The 21535-nt window shown below is 31.2% G+C and overlaps 1 protein-coding gene across 1 annotated transcript in view; it reads right to left on the reverse strand.

Moving 5' to 3' along the window:
• LOC129983797 (dynein axonemal heavy chain 7-like) overlaps positions 1 to 21535 on the reverse strand; it is a 135663-nt gene that overhangs the window by 23402 nt on the left and 90726 nt on the right. Inside the window, exons 41-53 of the mRNA XM_056093431.1 lie at positions 19529 to 19845; positions 18212 to 18353; positions 15963 to 16195; positions 14701 to 14881; positions 13265 to 13494; positions 10237 to 10567; positions 9219 to 9336; positions 8946 to 9031; positions 7391 to 7533; positions 5164 to 5330; positions 3761 to 3960; positions 3523 to 3686; positions 1052 to 1205 (exon numbers count right to left, since the gene is read on the reverse strand). Coding sequence (XP_055949406.1) covers positions 1052 to 1205; positions 3523 to 3686; positions 3761 to 3960; positions 5164 to 5330; positions 7391 to 7533; positions 8946 to 9031; positions 9219 to 9336; positions 10237 to 10567; positions 13265 to 13494; positions 14701 to 14881; positions 15963 to 16195; positions 18212 to 18353; positions 19529 to 19845 — 2466 coding nt within the window. The remainder of the gene's footprint in view (positions 1 to 1051; positions 1206 to 3522; positions 3687 to 3760; positions 3961 to 5163; positions 5331 to 7390; positions 7534 to 8945; positions 9032 to 9218; positions 9337 to 10236; positions 10568 to 13264; positions 13495 to 14700; positions 14882 to 15962; positions 16196 to 18211; positions 18354 to 19528; positions 19846 to 21535) is intronic.

Raw genomic sequence — 21535 nt, forward strand, 5'->3', positions numbered from 1 at the left:
AAAAGCATAAATGATATCGGATTATAGTTATAGAAATGTTTGGAGAGATCTTTAGTTAATAAAGAAAGCAAAGATACAGAATGCAAATCAATACAGTGTTAAATGCATGAAAAAATAAAAAAATTGAATAAGATATGATAGCAATTCTTTGTGTATTGATAATGCAGTGTCACTAAACTTTGACAAAATATCTTTTTTAAGAGGGATGGGGGAAGCTTTAAAGTATGCCGGTAATTTAATTGTTGTCTTTTAATATTTCATGTTCCTTTGAATAAAAAGAAATAAAAAAATTCTTTAAAGATATAGAGTATAGTTTGGCGAAAAGTTGAACAAGCTAATCAACAGTAATGAGCTGCAATGGATCCCAAAAGTGTTCGCACATTTTTAAAGTGGAAAAAAAGGTTAAAATTGGATTAGAAGAGTAAATTCAGATTTTTTGATAATCTTTTCATATGATTCTGAAAAATAATATCGATTTTATTTCATTTTTTAATAAAAGTGGAAATATAAGAAGGTTGATAAAAAGCCCGTCGCAAAAGTGATTATATAACTATGCTTTAAAAAGTGAAATATAAGAAAAGTAATGTAGTTCGTCTTCACAGTACACTCAAGACTGAATTGTGAAGCTCATCTTTACTGCTTATTGTATAATAAACTGCAAAATTATAAAAAGAAACATCATTTCCTTAAATGGTACTACTTATAAATTGCATTAGAATCAAATTTTTTTCTTCCTATTGCATGCAAATCAATCAGACTACTAATATTTATACTAATCAATTACATATTAAAGATTAGAAGCAAAAATATTCCATTTTCTTGAATCATCATATTGCCTTTAAGAAAATAAACATTTTGCGTTTGTGGTGCACATCAGGAATATCTACTAGTCCCTTTATAACCCCGTTGCATCACATCGCTTCTACATCAATGCGCGTAAAAATTCAAAAAGCACTATAAAAAGATCATTTAATTATTAAAACACATTTCTTACTCCTAGGAAGTCGGCTGTTTTTTGTAAAAGCTGAAATCTATTATATAATAAACTTACAGGATTTCCAAAAGTGATGCAATTTTCTAATGAACGAACGAAATCAGCATCAGTCAGCTTAATGACCTGCAGTTTGTTGGCCTTTTCCATGTTTTTAATCCACTTACTAGCTTGCCCTTGTGGATCTATTAAAAGGGGCCAACGGCGAGCATTACTGAAGAAAAGAAAAAAAGGAAATAAACAATGTAAAAGAATTTCTTTGGATAATTTTATAAAGCTAATGAAGAAAAAATATTACAAAATTTTAATAATGGTCATAAAACGAAAAATCAATTTTAAAATAGAACATTAGTTAATTATATATAAAATAAAAATAATGTATTTTTTTTCTTATAGATATTAAAGATAAAGAAAAATCGATATTGCAGAAATTTTCGCAATTTCAATATTATTTCATTCTTTTTGGGTTCACGATAAGTTATTGCAAATTTACAGACTTTTTCTATTACCACTAAAAGAGTAAAAAAAAAAAAAAAATCAATAAAACCGGCTTACCACTAAATAACTAGAGTTCTTTAAACCATGAATATCAAATAAAAATTAATAATAAAAGGTATTTTATTTTATTCTCGTAAACTATGGCAAAAGCATAAGGAAAACTAATCGCTAAATATAAAACACATACAAAAAAATTCGAAATTTAATAATAAATAGCAAGTAATATTTATACACGAACAAATTTCCACACTGGGATAATCATAAAATAAAATAATATACTTGTCAATATGTTTAAAAATTAAGCATGTATGAAACAGGATTGAACAACATCTAGCCTTTTAAGCATGATTTAATCTTAATATAAAAAATCTAACCATACAAAACGCTCTTTATTTAACACTTGGTTTAAAAATATCATAAATGAATTATATGATATTCAAAATTTGAAGCTTTAAAACATGTTGATGAAGAAGCTATTAAAATAGGAGTAACATAAAATATTTAATTATTAAAATTTTAACGAGCATTAAGATTGGCGAACCAGCTGGTCGCCAAAGGCGGCTAGTAATTAATAAAGAATCCTATATTACTTGTATATTCCTGTTGATACTTTACTTTTTTCAACGATTTTATAATTTTATCTATCTATTTATCTATCATATTATTACTATTATTATCTATCTCTTATTATTATTATCAGGAGTAAGTTATCATACTGTAATTCTATTCTTGCTTTGAATTCAGTTTTTGTTTGAAAAAATGTACAAAGTGATGACTATTCAATTACGCCTATTATTCAGAACACTACCTAAACAGAGCCTATATTCAGAACACTAGGTAGCTGTAATTAAAATACGGATTTATTAAAAGATTTGTAGCTAAACAATTCAAAGGTTATCCTGAAAGATCCACGAAAAGAAGTATAAAAAATCTCTGCTAGAAAGAGAATTACAACAAAATGCCTTAAAAGGCATGCAGTAAGTATGAACTGTTTTAACCTTTTTTTAGCGTCATGGCTCTTAAAACTGTTATTTTCACATTTTAAAGCATTTTGATAATACAAAGAATGATAATTTTAGCACTGCAATCGAAGAAAATAACCAGATTTGCATTAAAAATGGAACTGAGCGAGTTCTGGATGTGAAAAGAAGATACAGTGAGCAGCATTGTCTCGGCAACTATGGCTATTGATTTACGAGAGGGTGCATGAGGGGAGAGCATTGATAATCAGGGAATGGTTTGGTTTGGTTTAGTTATATTAACGTCCCGTTTGAAGCAACACTAGGGCTATTTTGGGACGGACCTCGTAATTTTGAACCGCGGTCAGATAACGAGGACGGCACATAAGCTGGCACCCTCCTCTCCACACCACACCAGCGGGAGGACGTTTGGTCAGGACGGATTTAACGTGCAACTGACCCCCTTACACGACGGTTCTTCGGTGGAATCGGGTCTCGAACCTGAAACTCTCCGGTTCCGAAGCCGAGACCTTACCACCAGGCCACCGCGGCCAATCAGGGAATGTTGACTGATCATATAACATTGCATATGCGACAGATCACTAAGGATCAGCTGTTCAATAAACAGTCTGTAACAAATAAATGATGCTTGTGTTGGAATTTATAGCTTGTTTACATTTTGATGTTATGTAAACCCTAATGGAAAGTTTTTGAGATCTGAACAAATTTTCGAATTAATCTACATTTTAGTTACAGTTACAGAGTGCTCCGAATAGGCCAAGTTTAATTATAATAACCTTATATATTATTATTATGTATATAATTTACTGAAATACCAAGAACAATCTGATGCCAAAATTTGCAATTTACTGGTAAACAGACTTGCCAATACAGTGATTCATAATTACAACCCACAATTAATGAAACCGATTGATTGCCAAGTCGAAGCAACATGAAGTCTATGTAGTCAAATGCTATTATTTGGAAATGTTGCCAGACTCAAACTCAAATTTGAGATATGTGATTACAAACCAAATGGGCCTACTTTATTGTTAGAAAGAATTTTCAAAGTACCTAATAATAATTCCGTTTTCGACGGAGAAGTTATCCGTTGGCAATCCTGCGAGGTTCCAGTCTCTGATCAGAACAGGATCTCCGAGGGTGTCTCTCAGGGAAAATTCATCAGAGCAAGGGATGCCGCACTGCTTACAAGCAACGACCCAACTTGAGCTCTGGTCCTGAAAACAAAGACCCAACATGATTTCAGAACTTTCAACTGACGAAATGTACAGATGAGGCCTACTCAACAAACCTGTCTAAATGCGAAAGTGAAAGCCCCGAGATAAGCCACTACTGCCGAAGCGATGAGTATGTCGCCGGTAAGATTGTTGTATAGCACTCCCAGTTCGACCGCAGATTCATTCCAGCGATCTTTCTCTCCGCCTAAGCCTCCGATCAGAAGCTGGGCTCGCTCAAGCTGTGTGGCGCACAGCTGCACTTGGTTCTCGAGATCTGAAAAAAAAAAAAAAAAACAGAAAATAGGTATATTTTTTGCCTTAAATTGTTTTCTACCACAATTACCTCTAAGTTTATATTTTTAATTATTAATATATACTATTGCCTAATCGGTTGTTCAGTCACTAACGCATTACGCCACAGAAAATAAGATTTCAAAAGATTAATTTTCAATAGGAAAATGTGTAGGATATAGTTCAAGTTAAAGAAGCATTTATAATTTAAAAAATCCTAAACATTGTTTTAGAAGGAAGAAATTGAAACATAAGTTAATTTGAAAAGATTTTCATCATTACTGAAATAGTTACAAGGCATAATTTTTAATATTAATTTTTTGCCTTCAACAACGGCAATTCAGTTTATCAAAGCATATTTCTCATAAAAAGCCTTTTTGCTTCTTCATTTGGCTCAATCTCAGTTAAATTCAACTGTTACGGTGGCACTTTGAACAATTAATTTCTTCTTAATAATAAAAATTACTTTTTCCTCACATTATATTTTCTTTCATTGTCGGCTGGTGTTACAAGATGAACCAATTCTTAATTCATCATTCTGGTTTGGCACTTTGACTTCGTCTTCTTCCATAACTAAAAATTCCTTGTCGTAACTTATTTTGCAGTTTGTACGATCGTTTGTCTTTATTTCCAATTGAAGTAAAATTTTTCAAATTGTAATTTCTGTCGATGATTTGCAGCATATTACGTATGATTGAAACTTTAGTTTTAGACAAACAAAATGGAAACAATAAAAATAGCGGGTATGTACAAAATAGCATTCTGCAAATTATCATTCAGCAAAGACTCGCTATGTTAACAGGCATTCAAATCATATTTTAAAAAATCAAAACCTGACTTAAGCTCTTAAAAAGTACAATGATTTAAAAATGTCAAAATTGTGGAAATGAAAATTTATGATATCGAAACTCAAAACAAAAAACAATGCTACGTGAAATCGTTAATACTTAATTATCTATAACAGTTCAGCTATCTTTTACATGAGTAACATTAAGTAAGAGATTTTCTTTGCGTTTAAGTTTCCGAAGTATTGTGGTTTTTAAAATCGAAACAAATAAAGTACCAGTCAAATTCCAGACCTTTGCAAGTATATATACATTTTAAAATTCATCAGAGAACATTCAACTTTTGAAATGCTATGAAAAAAATCTTAACTTTTATTCTAAAAGAGCATGGAATTACGAACCTTCTTTTTCCTTTTGAGCTTGCGCAAGCTTTTGTTCCAGTGCAGCTAATTTATTCTGCACCTCCTTCAAACTGTCCTGTTTCACTTTCAAAGCAGCGAGAGCCGTATTCAGATCGTTCTCTGCTTGAGCCAAAGCTTCCTTCTTGGGTGCTACGATTTTGATAACTCTAAATTGCAAGTAAAAGTATTATGAATATGGGTAAATTATTCTGGATTTTTCAACTAAAATAATTATAAATCAGTGCCTGTGTGTACGTGTGTGTGCGTGTGTGTGTGTGAGAGAGAGAAAGATTAAAAATAGGCTGAAAATCAATAAAACAGTGCTGAAAATTAAGATAAGACTTGATATTTAATCTGTACTTTAATATAATAAATCATTATTCATTAGGATAAGTGATATCTCTAATTATTTCTTAAATTTATTTGTAAAGCTTCTCGAAATTAATAGAAAATAAATCCTTGCATGCATTTCAAGAAATCTGGATAATTTTTTCTTCCACTTTTAATTGTTAATCACAAATTATATTTTTACTGTAATATGCACCTATTTATTGGCTAAAAAGAACTTATATTAACTGTTCTTTCGGATTTACAAGAACTATTTCAATGTAGATAATTCAAATACAGTTCTGAATCTTACAGCCGCATTTACACTTATATATCAAATTTACATCTTTTTCAAATAATTATTTCATTTAAATAATTATTCGAACATATTTTTCAATTATTAATCTATTGTTCACAAACAGGCAATAAATACAACTATCCCTGCATTTGTAAATAGAGGGAAAATTACACGTAAAAGAATGAACTCGCTCAAAGAAATTTGAATATGGGTAGATTTGAACTTTTATACCGTTCCCGAAATATTAAAGCATGGTAATATTTTAAACTTGATAAGTCTGTCATTAAATTATGTTCAAAAATTAATTCTTAATCATAGGAAAGATAAACTGTGCACACATGAAAAATGTAATTCATATAGTTGTAACGTGCATGCAATAGTTAAGATAATGAAAAGCTGTTAAAAAGTATACTTAAAATTATTGTTAAACTTCATCAAAGTTAAAGCAAAAATCTATATGGATATAAAACTGTTATTACCCCTGAAAAAAATTTGGATTGTAAATTGGTGTTAAGACGATTAATATACTCCGAAGTTGTTGAGGAAAAACATTAGTTTCAAATAATTCTTAGTTACAATTTTGAAAACTCTTTTTTTAGTGAGTATCTGTTATTCAAGAAGTGACAGTATGTCAAATTTAGAAGTTTAAAATTCAACAGTCGGTTCCATCGAACGTTGTGCACGATTTTTAAATCAAGCATGTTGCAATTTACAGGTAATATGAAGGCTATAAACTTCATGATATTAAAACTTTCAATTCAAAATCTTAATATGCCGTTAAAAGCAATTAGATAGGTGCAATGGATAAAACAGACCTCGTTGTAATTGGATTGCGTTATCCGTAAGAAACAGAACAGATACGTGCCTAAGAGTTACAGAAACTAGAAACGGGACAAGAATTCTGAAACAACCATTTCCTTACAATGACTAGAGGCACCATTTGTTAGAAGAACTGCGGTGGAGGGGAAATGAAAGACGAGTTAAAAGTGATCAAATAGTCAAATGTGAGTCGATAGATTTTTGCAAAAGCTAAAAAAATTCAGCATCCAGGAGATGCAGCTTAGGTCAGGTCAGAAGGAAGTCAGAGAATCAAATGTGATTCCATAGATTTTGCAACGGCTGAAAAAAAAATCAGAAGATGCAGCTTAAGTCGTAATGAAGATATCATGCAGACAAATCTTTCTATTCAGGCCTTTAGATGATTAGGTCGCCGCAATAATAATACGAGTGCTGACAGCAATTTTAAAATGCCTATCAGCGATCCCTCCTATGCACCAACCCCTCCTATTCCGTCATCAGAAATGCGGTCAACACAAACCCATCACTATTGTTGTTTTCTCAGGGAAAGCGGAAATAACATGTTTCACCAACGTGTCCATGGAATTCGTGGCAGAGGTACCATAAGATAATTCTTCTATTCCGCCGAGATATCCGGATTTAACCTTCTAATTCATTTTATAGAGTGAATCTAAAAAATTATTTGACACATTGTATATAAATGGTTACGTACTATTACATATAAATGAAGAACAATTCACAGAAACAAATGTATAAAAACAAGAGAATGCATGCCAGCTATGAAAGTTGTATTCGAATACTCACTCATCGTACGAGTCCATCGCTCGCACCCAGCGACATAAGCCTTCAGCCGCAGTGGAGGCAATTTTAATTTTTTCTGGATCAAATTCAGGATTTGATATATAAGTTTTCCTTATTTCTTTCATTGCTTTGGGTGGAATATTGTCCTAAAATAATTATAAGGGCGAAATAATGTGGCAACGTAATCATAATAATGTGGCATATAAGTAATCATTTTAGCATCTATTTTCTAAATAAATTTTGGGTATAAAATAATTTGTTTGTTTTTGAGATAGCAGCAATATTTGTCCATATAATATAGATTTGGATAAATACTTGCATACCAATCAAAACAATAATATTACCTTTTCCAAAGATTACTTGAAACTGCATGTGCTTCAACCACACACTAAATAGATACGAAGCATAAACGTTCATTCATAGTTTCATTTCATTAATCGTCCACACGAAAATGCATGAAACAGATGTTGGGATCAACTCAAAACAAAAATCTAAATTTCTTTAGTTTGAACATGATCTCTTTCGAAAGAGCCACCATAAGAAAAAATCGACACGACCAATGCATGCATGATCGAATTCATAGTTTTCTTTTCTTTCTGCATTTCGCACTGTACCTCGGCAAAGATGGGAAAATGGTCAACTACGTTTTTTTCCTGCCCTTAAAGAGGAACTCTTCTGAAGCTCCGCCTGTAAAGTAGGATGGGTATGAAAAGAAATTTCAAATAAATAAATTCAATGTGCTGAATGACAGGGTTGATTGTAACCAATTCGTCGTCAACCCAATTCTATACCGTAAATTTGGCAATTTCTTCAAATGCAATAAATCTCTCAAAAGATAATCTTGCCAGAAAAGATGAATTCACAATAAATTATACTGTGAGAGGTGCAAAAATTCTGAGCAAGACTTTTATGCCATTGGCTTCTTCATGTACGACCCATTTGCTCATCGACATAAAAGTGAAGAAACACAATCAGGATGAGTGCGACTAAATTGACAACGTTATGTGTATTCATTTGTTTACATTTTTGTTTTCATAGAGGTAACCAAAGATTATCACACAGATATGATAACAGGAACATCACCAATCTTCTAAGTCAACATAGCGATATCTCTTTATGCCCGACCTATCCAGTTTGTAACTATCCAGTGCACCATCGCTATAAGCCAACTCTTGCCAATATGCTGACTCACATAAAATTTATATAATATTCTATTATTTTTTTATGAATTTGTGAATTTACGGGGCGTTTTTTATATTACAGAAATTTTTTAACTTAGAAAGGAAGAATATGATTATATATTTATACAAAATTAAATAAAATCGTATAATCTGTAACAGAAAAACTTTTATAAGTTTTACCAAACATGCTTTTAAGAAAATCTTATTTTCCAGATAACTTAGTTTATCAGGTAGAGTTATAGTATTGGTTTATTAATAAAATAGTTTCTTAAATGATCAAAAACTAGGAATAGGAAGAAGAAATAACAGCATAGTGAAACTATTTAAAATCTAATAAAAGAAATAATTGATAAACCCAAAATTTTAAAATAACTCACTTTATCGTAATTCTTTAAACTTTCTAGAAACTTCATATCTCCTAGAAGTTTTTTGGATGGACCCCAATAATCCTCAATCATTTTACCTAAAAAATAGGATGTTGCGTGCTTTTTTAATTTAAAATCTAAAACAATAAATTTATCAGAAAAAAAGGAAACATTTATGAAATAGTAATGGCATTCTTTCTTATTAATTCGAAATACAAGGAGGATTTCCCTAGATTCTAAGAAATATAGTATCTACGTTTTGTGTCCGCAATTTGTGAAGCTTACCTGTTCCAGCAGGGTCAGGAATTCGATCAGGCTTTATGCCTTTCAAAACGCAGATAGCTTCCATTACCAACTTCACACCTGCAGGAGGACTTTTCATAGATTTTACAACTGTGATATCCTATGAACAAAAACAAACATTTTTATTAGAAATGCATAAATGTTATGAGATAAACGCAAAATAAATATAGTTAGGAAAAAGGAAGAATAGAGAAAATGGCTTCAAAACAGTTTTATTGATTTAACGTACACAGTATCAGGAAAATAAAATCACAAATTATTTCCCAAATTACCAAAAAATTATTCACAAGTGTTTTCACAAATTAAAATCAACACATTCCCTGAAAACAAACTTCAATAAGATTTTGAGGATAGGAACTCTCAACCCCATTCTGCGGAAAATCAAAATTACAACAAAATAAGAAAAGTAATTAGATAAAACTGAAGTTTATATATTTATTTATAATATTTTACTCTATAAATAAATTAGATTCATTTAGAAAATCGAATTAAAATTCAAATCAGTACATTTTTTTCTTGAGTAACTTATTTCCTAAAAATATCTATTCTTTTATAAAAGCTAGACTTTTACTTTAGAATTTACTTTATTAATAAAAAGATTTTTTTTGTAATTTTTCATACAGAGGCATTAATAAATTGATAAATAAATGCAACCTTTTAATTATTGGAGCAGGAAATCTCAAAGTGTTTTTACAGGACTGAAAATCTAATGAAATAAAGCGAATATTATTCTCTCTTCCTTCCCTCTAATTCTAGTTTTAATTAGAATGGAAAGGCCTGATATTCAGTTTAGAATCAATCTAGTATTCATCATGCATGGATTAAGGTAAAAGAACAAAAACAGAAGAAGCAAAATTATTAGCAAGGCAAGATTCCAAATAGATTAATTCCCAAAGTAAGTGAATTCCTAATGGCTCCGTGGGAAATTATTTGTACTAGACGGTGCATAGAGGAAAATCTTTTATTAATACAGCATGCCCGTGAAGAAAAAATTGCTTACCGCAGGTGTCAATGTGTCCAAGGCTGCAATGGCGGCCTCGAGGATCGGGACAGCGCGAGCTAAATCGAAGTCACATTCGTCTTTGATGGCCTGAGCAGCCGCAGCTTGTTCGTTCGCCACAGCTTCGTCTTGCTTCACCACTTTCTCCACTTCGGCCACATCAGCGGACTCAGCCTGGACCACCGCCATCTGTTCTTCAACTTTTTTACCTGCGATAACTAAAGTGGGCTGAAGACTGGTCAATTTTTCTTGCATTTTTGCAACGGCAAATGCGGCGTTCTGGAGCTCCTGAAGTCCTACTTCGTACCGATTTTTGGCTTTCAGTACCTCTCTAAATGATAAATTAGAGCATAATAAAATAATAAATAAAAAGCAAATTAATAGTGAAAACAAATTATTGAAGATACTTGCGTGCATGTGTGTGTATGATTATATGAGATAAGGCCTGTTTAATGTAAAGTAAATTTGAAGTAAATTGTTAAATTTTTTAAATCTATTTTATCATTTAAGAAACATATACCGGATGCAAGTGCTTTATTTTCCATTACCTTCCTCGGATTGGTATAGCCAATTAAAAGAGAAAAAAATTGTTTCTCTCAAAATTAAAATTAAAGAAATTTTCTTACAAAAGGTAACTTTCAGGCATTTCGCATGAAAATTCTATCTACAAATGAAATCTCAGGCAATTCAAAAATAAATCATCATCAGTCTGTAAACATAACCATTAAAAAAAAAGAACTCTTATGTTGAAATATACGTAATTCTTCGACTAAAAAACAAAAGAAATTAAGAAATAAATATACCTGTTAAATAAATAATAATAATAAATGAAATGAAATAAACCATTGAATGTTTTCAAACAAACTTTTTCTGTTTTGCAATTTTTATATGACCATTACAATTGGAATAACAATTTAGTTAGTAGTTTTATTGTTAAAAATAAATGCAGGGAACTTTGCTTGTATAAATAGTTTAAAATAAACTCTTACAAAAGTAAAAGGCGATTTTTTTTTCCTTAAATAGAATTTGACACTCTTTTGGATTAATTCTTTAATTTAATTTTGGATTACTTCTTTCCAATTTAATTTTGCCTTCATTACGCATTTCATTTTCATTGATTGTCGCTTGTATAAATAGTTTAAAATAAACTCTTGCAAAAGTAAAAGGCGATTTTTTTTTCCTTAAATAGAATTTGACACTCTTTTGGATTAATTCTTTAATTTAATTTTGGATTACTTCTTTCCAATTTAATTTTGCCTTCATTACGCATTTCATTTTCATTGATTGTCGCTTGTATAAATAGTTTAAAATAAACTCTTGCAAAAGTAAAAGGCGATTTTTTTTTTCCTTAAATAGAATTTGACACTCTTTTGGATTAATTCTTTAATTTAATTTTGGATTACTTCTTTCCAATTTAATTTTGCCTTCATTACGCATTTCATTTTCATTGATTGTCGCTTGTATAAATAGTTTAAAATAAACTCTTGCAAAAGTAAAAGGCGATTTTTTTTTCCTTAAATAGAATTTGACACTCTTTTGGATTAATTCTTTAATTTAATTTTGGATTACTTCTTTCCAATTTAATTTTGCCTTCATTACGCATTTCATTTTCATTGATTGTCGCTTGTATAAATAGTTTAAAATAAACTCTTGCAAAAGTAAAAGGCGATTTTTTTTTTCCTTAAATAGAATTTGACACTCTTTTGGATTAATTCTTTAATTTAATTTTGGATTACTTCTTTCCAATTTAATTTTGCCTTCATTACGCATTTCATTTTCATTGATTGTCGCATTATTCATGGCACAGAATAAGAAAAACAAATTGAATTAGATGCCATCTGTGGACAAGTTTCTTAACTACAGTAACATCTCTTGAATTTATTCTATCGAATCAAAATTAACTCTTAAAATTTTAAAAACTCCTGCTACTTGTTATATACACATGTCAAAAAAAAAAAAAAAATGCATTTTCAAATTTTTACAAAACTCTAATTTTCATGAAATCGGATTGGTTGTCTAATTTCATAAATTCCACCTTTCATCCCAACGAAGTTAAAATGTCCGAAAATTATTTTTCAATTATCTAGAATTAATTTGAATAAAATGACATAAAATATCACTCTAGACTTCAAACCGTAATTTATACCAAAAGGAAGCGGAAAGCAAAAACTGCTTAAAGCACAGAAACAAGATTTCTTAGTAAAAATCTTGAAAAGAACCAATGGAAGTGGTATTCCAAAATTTTCTCATATGCTCTCTAATAAATTTGTCATGTCAGAGAACGCCTTACATGGCATTGGCGTATAAAAGTTACAAAATATTGACTTTTGGCGTGAATTTACCATTTTGACAGAATCTATCTTGTCATCCTTGGCTACATATTTGGCGATTATTCCCTGGCATGCAGTTAATAGTATCTGAAAATCGAATTTGTGTTTAAGACACATTTCTCTCAACCGATTGAAACAAAAATTTGGCCCAAAACCTCAATTGCAATCACAACATCACGTACCAAATTCGATATATTAAAGTCGAGCTATCGGATTTACACATTTCTGAAAGCACAGATTGACTAATGGTCAACCCCTTGCTGGATTCGGTCCAAAATTTTTTGATAGATGCCTACACCACATATTTTATATTATATATGTCCCTAATTTTATCGATCTAGCTATCTTCGTTTTTTAATTATAACGTTTTAATTTATATTCAAACAGCCAGATTTTCTTTGAACAGATTTTACTTAAAATTTAATAGAAATCTGTTAATTTCGTGTAAAGAGTGTGTGCCAAATTTCAATCGTTTAGCTCAAAGCGTTTTTGAGTTATTTATGTCATAGACAGGCGGCCATTTTCCTAAAATGAGTTTTTCGAACTCGGAGAGGTCTAAGACGAGGAAATTCGTGAAAATCTTGATTTCGAATTTTTTGACTTTTATTATACTATATATGCAATAAAATGAAAAGTAAGGAAATGTTCATAATTGCGAATATTTCATTCATATAATTTAAAAGCAAATAAAAACATACTTTCTCTTTCTTTCCAAAAGCGTTTTAAACGTCGATATCAGTTCCAGAAACGATGTCGGAGTGACGTAGTTGTGACGTTGCAGTTTAGAGAAATACAGCTCAGAAAGTGTTTCTGTGGTCGTGTGGAACAATTTGCACATGTAAATGCAACCGTCTCTTTCCTTATCGGAGAGTTCAACTTCCTCCAAGAATTTACTGGCCACGGCTTCCAAAGCATCTTCTGGCCAAGCCTAACAATTTTAAAGAAGAAAAAAATGACATAAACATAAAAGAAAAGTTACAATCATCATTGCTGTAAGTGGGAGAAAGAGAAATTGAACTTCTTCTTAGCACTCTCCTACGATAGTATTTGCTTATTCCTCCCCTCCCCTTTCTATCCTCCCCATGCAACAAAATATGAATACGTTTTATGGCGCTTAAACTCTTTTTTAATTGTAGTTTGAAGAGAAATGAAGCAATGGCCGATATCAGTTCTTACATATTTTTCACTTGACCTAGCTGAAAAATGAACGTCATATATGATAATGACTAGATGATTTTTATACTAAAGTTGTATTTTTTTTAATGCTTGATATTTTTCTTAAATTTAACAACACGTTCAGAATTTTAGTACAAAAAAAATCACATGTGATATTTAGCAACATGCAAGACAATTGTTTCTTGCTTATTAATATCTGTACAATTTCTGGTTAATTTATTTTGCACTCATATTTAGATTGAATAGCTTAACCTTAATAATGAAATTACATTACATATTGATTCTCATGAACATCAATCGAGAAAATATGAAATTCATCAGTTATAAGATTCAAGAGAATTTAATTTAAGCAAATTAATTTAATTTAAGCAAACTGATGATAAAATCAACAAAAGACGTACCATATAAATAGACACATTTTTCACAAAATAACTCAGTTTTAAACTTATTTTTAGGCATTTTATTCTAATTATCAAAAAAAAAAAAAAAAAAAAACTGTTGTTGTTGTTGTTGCTTATCCCTCTTGGATTGAACACCAATTCAAACCAAGACAAGCGATCGGGGAGAGAGGGGTGCAGTAGCTTCTGAGGGTAAAGACCCCTGAGCACCCGGGGGCAGAAGTCTAATTTTATCTCATATGAAGATGACACTCACACACTCACTTGCACAACCCTTTTTTACAGAGGGTCTCTTTCACACACCTCACAAATAGAACACAGGGTAAAGAACAACCATTCCTTAACCAGGACTAGAACCCGGGATGTCCAGGACCACGAGGAAGACGCGCTATCCCTAGGCCAGGACGCCGGTAAAGCAACTTTTGTAAAGAATAGGAGATGCTTCTTTCATTCATTAATGTACACTTTAATACTAAAATTTGCAATTCCGACTTTTTTAACTACCATAAAGATAGCTTCAGTGTAAAGAAAAAGTAGTTAACTTGATTCCCTTTGCCTACCTGAAACCAATCGATGGTGCAGCAGTTCACAAGGGATGGGAATTTCCGCAAGCGGTTACGGAAGGAGTCTCCGATTGGACTCATGGCCAGCACGATGTGCAGCTGGTCCCTCGCTCGCTGGACGAACATGTTGAACAGGGCGATGGGCGTGCCGTCCGTTTGTTGCGATTTCTCTCGCTGTCTGAAAGGCAGAGCACCAAATGTCTCAAATGGAAAAACAGGCAAGATGTCACAAATTTTATGCAGTTAGTAAATATATCATATAAATTATAAATAAATATTGCTCTCCATCTTGCTAAGAATTCCGATGGGCAGCGTGTCGACTTTATTTGTAATAGCGTAACGAGAGGAGGAAGGGAGAGAGTCAAGGGGGAGTTTAGATTCCCGGGCGCTAATCTTAATGAATAGAGATATAGCGTTAAAAAGTATATTTGATTTTTAAAAAGAAAAATATGTTAAAAGGGCGAAAAAAATATCATGCCCAGAGCGCTTTTTGCACATCTAAAAACACTGATGATCATTAGCAGTGAGAGAACACCCTGGATGACATTTATCTCTCTATCGTATTTTTGGGGACGTCAATTAATATATTCATATTTAATTCATCACAAAATATCATTTAAAAAGCTTTGATTATGCATCTTGATATAAAACTAAATTCCCTTTTCTGCTTCCTCTGTTTATATTATCTTTGTTACGGGTTGATAGTAATAGTTTAAGATACATATATTGATTTATTATATTTCTACGGCAAGGTAAGATTTTTTTTTTTAAGTATTATTTTATTATCAACGCTCATTCCAGTATTCCCGTTGCAATGCTTTTTTGCATGTTTTATGATTTAGTTATACAATTCTGTGTTACTTTTCAGCTCCCCAAAGCTTTTTTTTTCTATTATCATCTTAATTTTAAAGTTGCTATACTACCAATCAAGAAACTGTGTGCCTATGAAAGTGAATCTTAATTTGTAATTTCAGCATTTTCGTAGCTAACATTACTCAGTTTTAGCATATATTTTATGAAACAGTGGAAGTAGAAAGCGCCAGTTAATAGAGTTGATTACACCAGCAATGAAATGCATGCTGTCATGGTGCACGACCTGATTTCCATTGCTTACATACATCAAACTTACAGTAACTTGTTATAACTTAAAGAAGAGTATTTGGATCTATGATGGAATTTTTCGAAACTCAAGGCCATTTATTTAGGATAAGATCTACTGACTAGGACTGATTTATCAGATTCGCAAAAGCGGTACTAACTTATCAATCTGCAGCATCTTCTCGCATATCTCTTGCTTCTCATCTGGCGCGAAAAGATTAGGCACTTCACCGGCGTTCAGCAAGTTGTTGATGTCCTCCAGAAATGATTCCTCTTTGATCTGGCTGTCGGTGAAGAGGAAGACGCCGTGCTGCTCGGTGGCGGTGGATTTGCGCAGAATCAGCTTCAAGTCATCTCGCCACTCGGTCATCGTGTAGCTCTTACTGATCTCTACCTATGAAAGAAGTGACGTTTCGTTGTTTAAATGATGGTCAAGTTTAAATAATTTTGCCATGCATCAATGGAAAGTTATCTTTAATAATAATTGGCCGAGGATATAAAAATTTGTAATTTAAGTAGAGTTTTATGTCGAAGTAGTGTGGAATGATATCATAAAATTTTACAATTTCAGTTGTGCATTCTCGATGACAATATACTATTTAAGCATTATTAGGACTTAGTTATTAGTTAGTTAATCGATTATTTTAATAAATTTTCCCACTCTAGAGGCAATGTTTAATAGTGAGAATTCTGATCCCAAGATTCCATAATTTCTATAATAACGAATATCAAATAAAAGGTCAAAAAGTAAAACAAATAAAAGAGATTTAAAAAATTTTTAATAACACTAATAAAAGTGTACTGTGAAAAAAAATATCAAAAAACGGATTTTAAAATCTATTTTTATTGGTGTGTTAAAAAGCAGATATATTTTTATTTTCTGAGGTGAGAAGTGTTACAAAGAAAAAAATGTTGTAATCGATCTCGTAAAAAATTAGAACTGGAGATTTTGACGAATTACCATGCTTTAGACAACTTGATTCCAAAACATAAATCTTTGGAATTTGGAATTATGTAGTACAGGATAATTTAAAACCCTTTGAGATATAAATATGAAATTTAATATATGTCTTTACATCAAAGTTGTAGATTTCCAACAAACTGTGTATGAACAAGAAATCTCTCTGAGTGCAAGTGAAAAAGATAACTACAAAACGATAAGAACTAGATGGGTAAAATTAAGTACACAGAAATGAGAGAAATTGCACCTTTATTAGAGAGTATGTGAGTACATTTTTCAGAGACCACTTTCGCTTGTTAATTTTAATTATATTTTTTTAGAGTCATAACAATGAATTTCTATGCAAAATTCATTGCGATGAATTTCACAAATTCTCATTATTATATTTTAAATTTCTCGATTAACACATTTTTTCCAAATTCAATACAAGCGAGCGTTAATGGTATGGAATCAAAATTTAATTGAATTAATAGATTAATAAATAACTATTAATAATTAATTAAGTTAAAATAATGTATTATCAATAAGAATACATGGGAAAATTTCAAAACTAACGTATCAGAGAACGAGTTAAAAAAAATCTGTAACAAAACAAATCAGTAATATCTATGCAAGCATGAAACAAGTCGTATAAATTAAAAATAAAAATTACTCTTTCATACGCTGTAAGAATGTGTTTGTATTCATTGCATCATTTTTTTTTGTAATAAAAAAGAATTGCAAGTTTAAAAGTATCTCAAATGGAATATTTTTTAAAACTGTACGTTTACCTAGACTCTTTCGTTTCCCGTCACCCAGCTGTTGATTCATATCAGACTAATAGGAATACTTCATTAAACCTAATTGTTGAATGCTTTTTTTTTTTTGGCTCTCCAGTTTAAGTACAAATTGGTGTTTTAATTAAAAAGTAACATTTATTACTCCATGTTTAAAATTATTAACAGCGTTAAAGAGAAAATAATCAGGGCGGACATAAAAAACATTCGGTCATTTCCCATCAAAAACATTCTATATCTTTTAAGCGCGTGTTAGAAATAATTAAATAGGAAAGGAAATTGGATCAGGAAATAAGAGAACATTTTATGATGAAGTTAATATGGCTAATTTAAGATAAAAATTAGAAAATGAATTAGGATTTAAATTAAATTAAAAGATATCATTACATATATATATTCATTTCCAAAACGAACAAATTAGCTTATCTATATTACAAAAAAAAATATTGCAGAATTTTCAAAAAAATAGTTTCAACTTGAAAATAAATGTGGGATTTATAAGATTCCTCGGCTATACCACGACTTAATACAAAATTCTTGGAAACGAAACGTAATTCATAATCATTTTTTTAATTTACTTATCTAGAGTTTTTCTCCCTTAAAAATAGGTAGCTAGCAAAAATGATTTGTCAATGTAAATATTCTAAAATATATAACATTACAATTCCTTTACCTGGAAAAGTTCATAGTCAGAAATGTGAGCAGCCAAGTGCGTAAGGGACTGTCGCCCAGACCCTCCAACACCTACAAGTAAGGCGTGACTGCGCCGTTGCTTCAGAACTCTCGAAATGCGACACAAATGTTCGACAGCAAACCTAAAGAATACAGAAGGCACATTTAGAATTTGAAATCATAGTACTAAATTCATTTCTTTAATAGCTGAAACATATTAAAAACATCGCTTTTAATGTGACATTCTTCCTATTAAACTTCTCCTCAGATCATTCGAGTTCATGCACTCTGGACTACCGAAACGTCTGAATTTCTAGTCAATGATAAGAAAAATTCCCTTCCTCCTTCAAAAACTACAATGGTTTCACGAATTCTTTAAGAATTGATGTTTAAAAAAAAACGCTTAGTCTTTGGCTATAGCGATGCGTGTTCGAACATCCTTTAAAAGTTCTCAAAAATTTCCCTGTCCCCCAAACCCATTTAGACGGCATCTCTAGCGATCAAAGTACAATCCTTGGGTAATGAATCAGTCATTTGACGAAAAGAGGACGCCCGTCGTAATTTAGTTGGATGGGTGTTTGAGGCTTTTCAGCATTGATAAAGGTAAATATATTTATAAAATGCATAGATCAATATTGTTACGAATCTGTGATGCGGCTACCCAGCATAGTTGGTTCCATAGGAGGTCCCAGAGCTTGGCGACAAACTTGGCGACCATTTGGCGACTTTGGCGCTAAAATAGATTATACCCGAAACATCGAGAATTTTCCCGATCCGTCCAGTAGGAACCGTGATACGCCTCGAACGTTCCTGATTGGTTGAGAGGCTTCTAGCCCCGCCTCCTGAGACCTATAAAAGGAGCTGCAGCTGCTGCCGGGGAGTGGTCGTGAATTGAGAGTCGTAGTCGTGAACCAGTAGTAGTCGAGAGTAGTCGGGATCGACGGTGAAGAGTAATCGGAATCGACGGTGAAGAACTGGTCTTCCAGGGATTAGCAGAGCAGCGACGGAGTCAAGCGAGTGCTGAACTAAGCTGTGCGCTACTGTCTGCAGTAGAGTCTTGTTGTATGCTGCACATTTCGGCTGAAGATAATCGTCTTCTGTGCTGTATATAGTTGTCGTCTTTGTTCTGTCCTGTGTGTCTTCGTGTAAATAAACATCGTTGTTTTATTTTCTACTGCCGCCTGCTGATTGAGCGTTCTCCACACCATATAACTCCCACTATCCAAACGAACCCCGGAAATTTCGTAACAATATTAAAATTCATGAAATGTCTAGCAAAAAATCGTATACCAATCGAAGAAATATATCGTTTCTTTACCTGAAAAGAACTAAACCCATGGGTTTTTTGCTCATGTTGTTGTATTCTTCTAAATATCCTTCAATGATGGTTTTTAAAGAGGCGAAGTCCTGAACTTCCATGTATAATCGGCTATCCGACTTCGGATCAGAGAAATCACAATACATAAGTGAGCGCATGTCATCTTCAGTCACCACACCATCATTATCAGTGTCGAGAGCCACTAGCAATTCGCTGAAATTTTCATGAAGTTCTGATTCACATATATTTTTGACAGAGTTAAAGAACCAAGATCGATCGCTATCATCTACGAGACGATCATAAAATACTCTAAAAACCTAGAAGAGACAAAAAAAAAAAAAAAAGATTTTAAAATAATAGCTGAAAGAATGAAGATTGACTTTTATCAGAAAAAAAAGCATTAGTATTTTACTCTTTAGTAATTAGATAACTATTTTAAGAAAATATTTAAATTACCACTACATGAAAATATATCTCTATTTAGCACAAATGAATTTCAAATATAATTTTAATAAAATCAAATTTATAATTCTATAATAGTCTCTGCAACGATTTCTTTATCTCCTAATGTTAAGTCACATGAAATATAAGGGTTTAACATCAGGAGCTATTCAATTAATATGCAATGAAAAATGGTTTACAGGATTATATACTATTAATTTTTTCAGTACGGTTCAGTTCACAAGTATTTACAAAACCATTACTATAACAAGGCAATGCTATTTGATATATCAGATATAGGAATTAATCCTGGAGCTTTATATTACAACTATATACGTAGAAAATTAAATAAAATCTTGTCACTTCCCTTTTCCGAAGATTCTAAACACTAAACACATCTCAATACTGAAGTTAAACCCTCCTTCTTAGTCATGAAATGATTGCTTTTTTTTATCCAATTATTTTATTCCTTTAGTCCTAAAAATAATTCTAAAATCATTACTTATTAAATTATTTATTTCCTGAATTTATAACAAATAAGGAAGGAAATTCCAGAAGCGTTTTTTAAACAAATAAATGAATTTCTGAATTTTTGTATTACTTACTAAATAAGATATTTTTTAAAGATTTGAAGTTAAAATTTTAAATAGTAGCAGGAGGGGAAGCTGCTTATTAATGCATTAATATATAAATAAAATTTACCATTTCAAAAAATAATTTCGAATAACTTATTGATTATTTTAATACTAGTGAGACGTCTAATGCAGTTAAGATAGTTTTTAAAAAATTTAATTTCTAATATAACATTAGTAGATAGTTTTGAAACTGTCGATAGTTTTCTCTCGATCAACAGGAGATTGAATTGCTATTATTAAGTGACGAATCTCCTACCGTAGCAATGAAAGTGTTATAACACCACATCAATTATTAATACATTTAAAAACATTTTTAGTTTTGTTTTTAAAGTTGGTGCAATTCCAAGCAATAGTTTTCAAATTATTGATAATTTTTTTAACGTAATAGATCGATGTTTTAATACTATTCACTGGCACAATACTTTTGTAATTTATATATGGATGATTTTTTACGCGCGTAAGTAACACATGTACATACACAGACAATTAACATATTAAGTACATATGCATGCATGGAGTGCCTTTCCATTTACATGTAATGCAAGAATTCTCGAATGTATGCAGTGTATTATATACTTGCTTACATAATCATACTACAATAAATATGCAAAATAGTACTTACAAATATATATAACAAATTACATATATGCATATATAATATACATTTTTTACATACATACATGTTACATTTTATTATAGAAACGCTATACACGTACATACATATGTAATGCAAATCTATGTTTGTATAAGCATAATCATAAGCGAACATTTTATGTATTTAAATATGTATCTCAAGCAGATGGGTGTAAATGTACGTGTATATGTAATTTATTACGTATGTATTTACTTATATACATACATATTTCGGTTATATGTACATCCTTAATACATATCTTTATAATATATATGTATAGTTACATAATATGTCAAA

This window comes from Argiope bruennichi, chromosome 9 (assembly GCF_947563725.1).
Source record: "Argiope bruennichi chromosome 9, qqArgBrue1.1, whole genome shotgun sequence".
In the NCBI taxonomy this organism is placed as follows: Eukaryota; Metazoa; Arthropoda; class Arachnida; order Araneae; family Araneidae; genus Argiope; species Argiope bruennichi.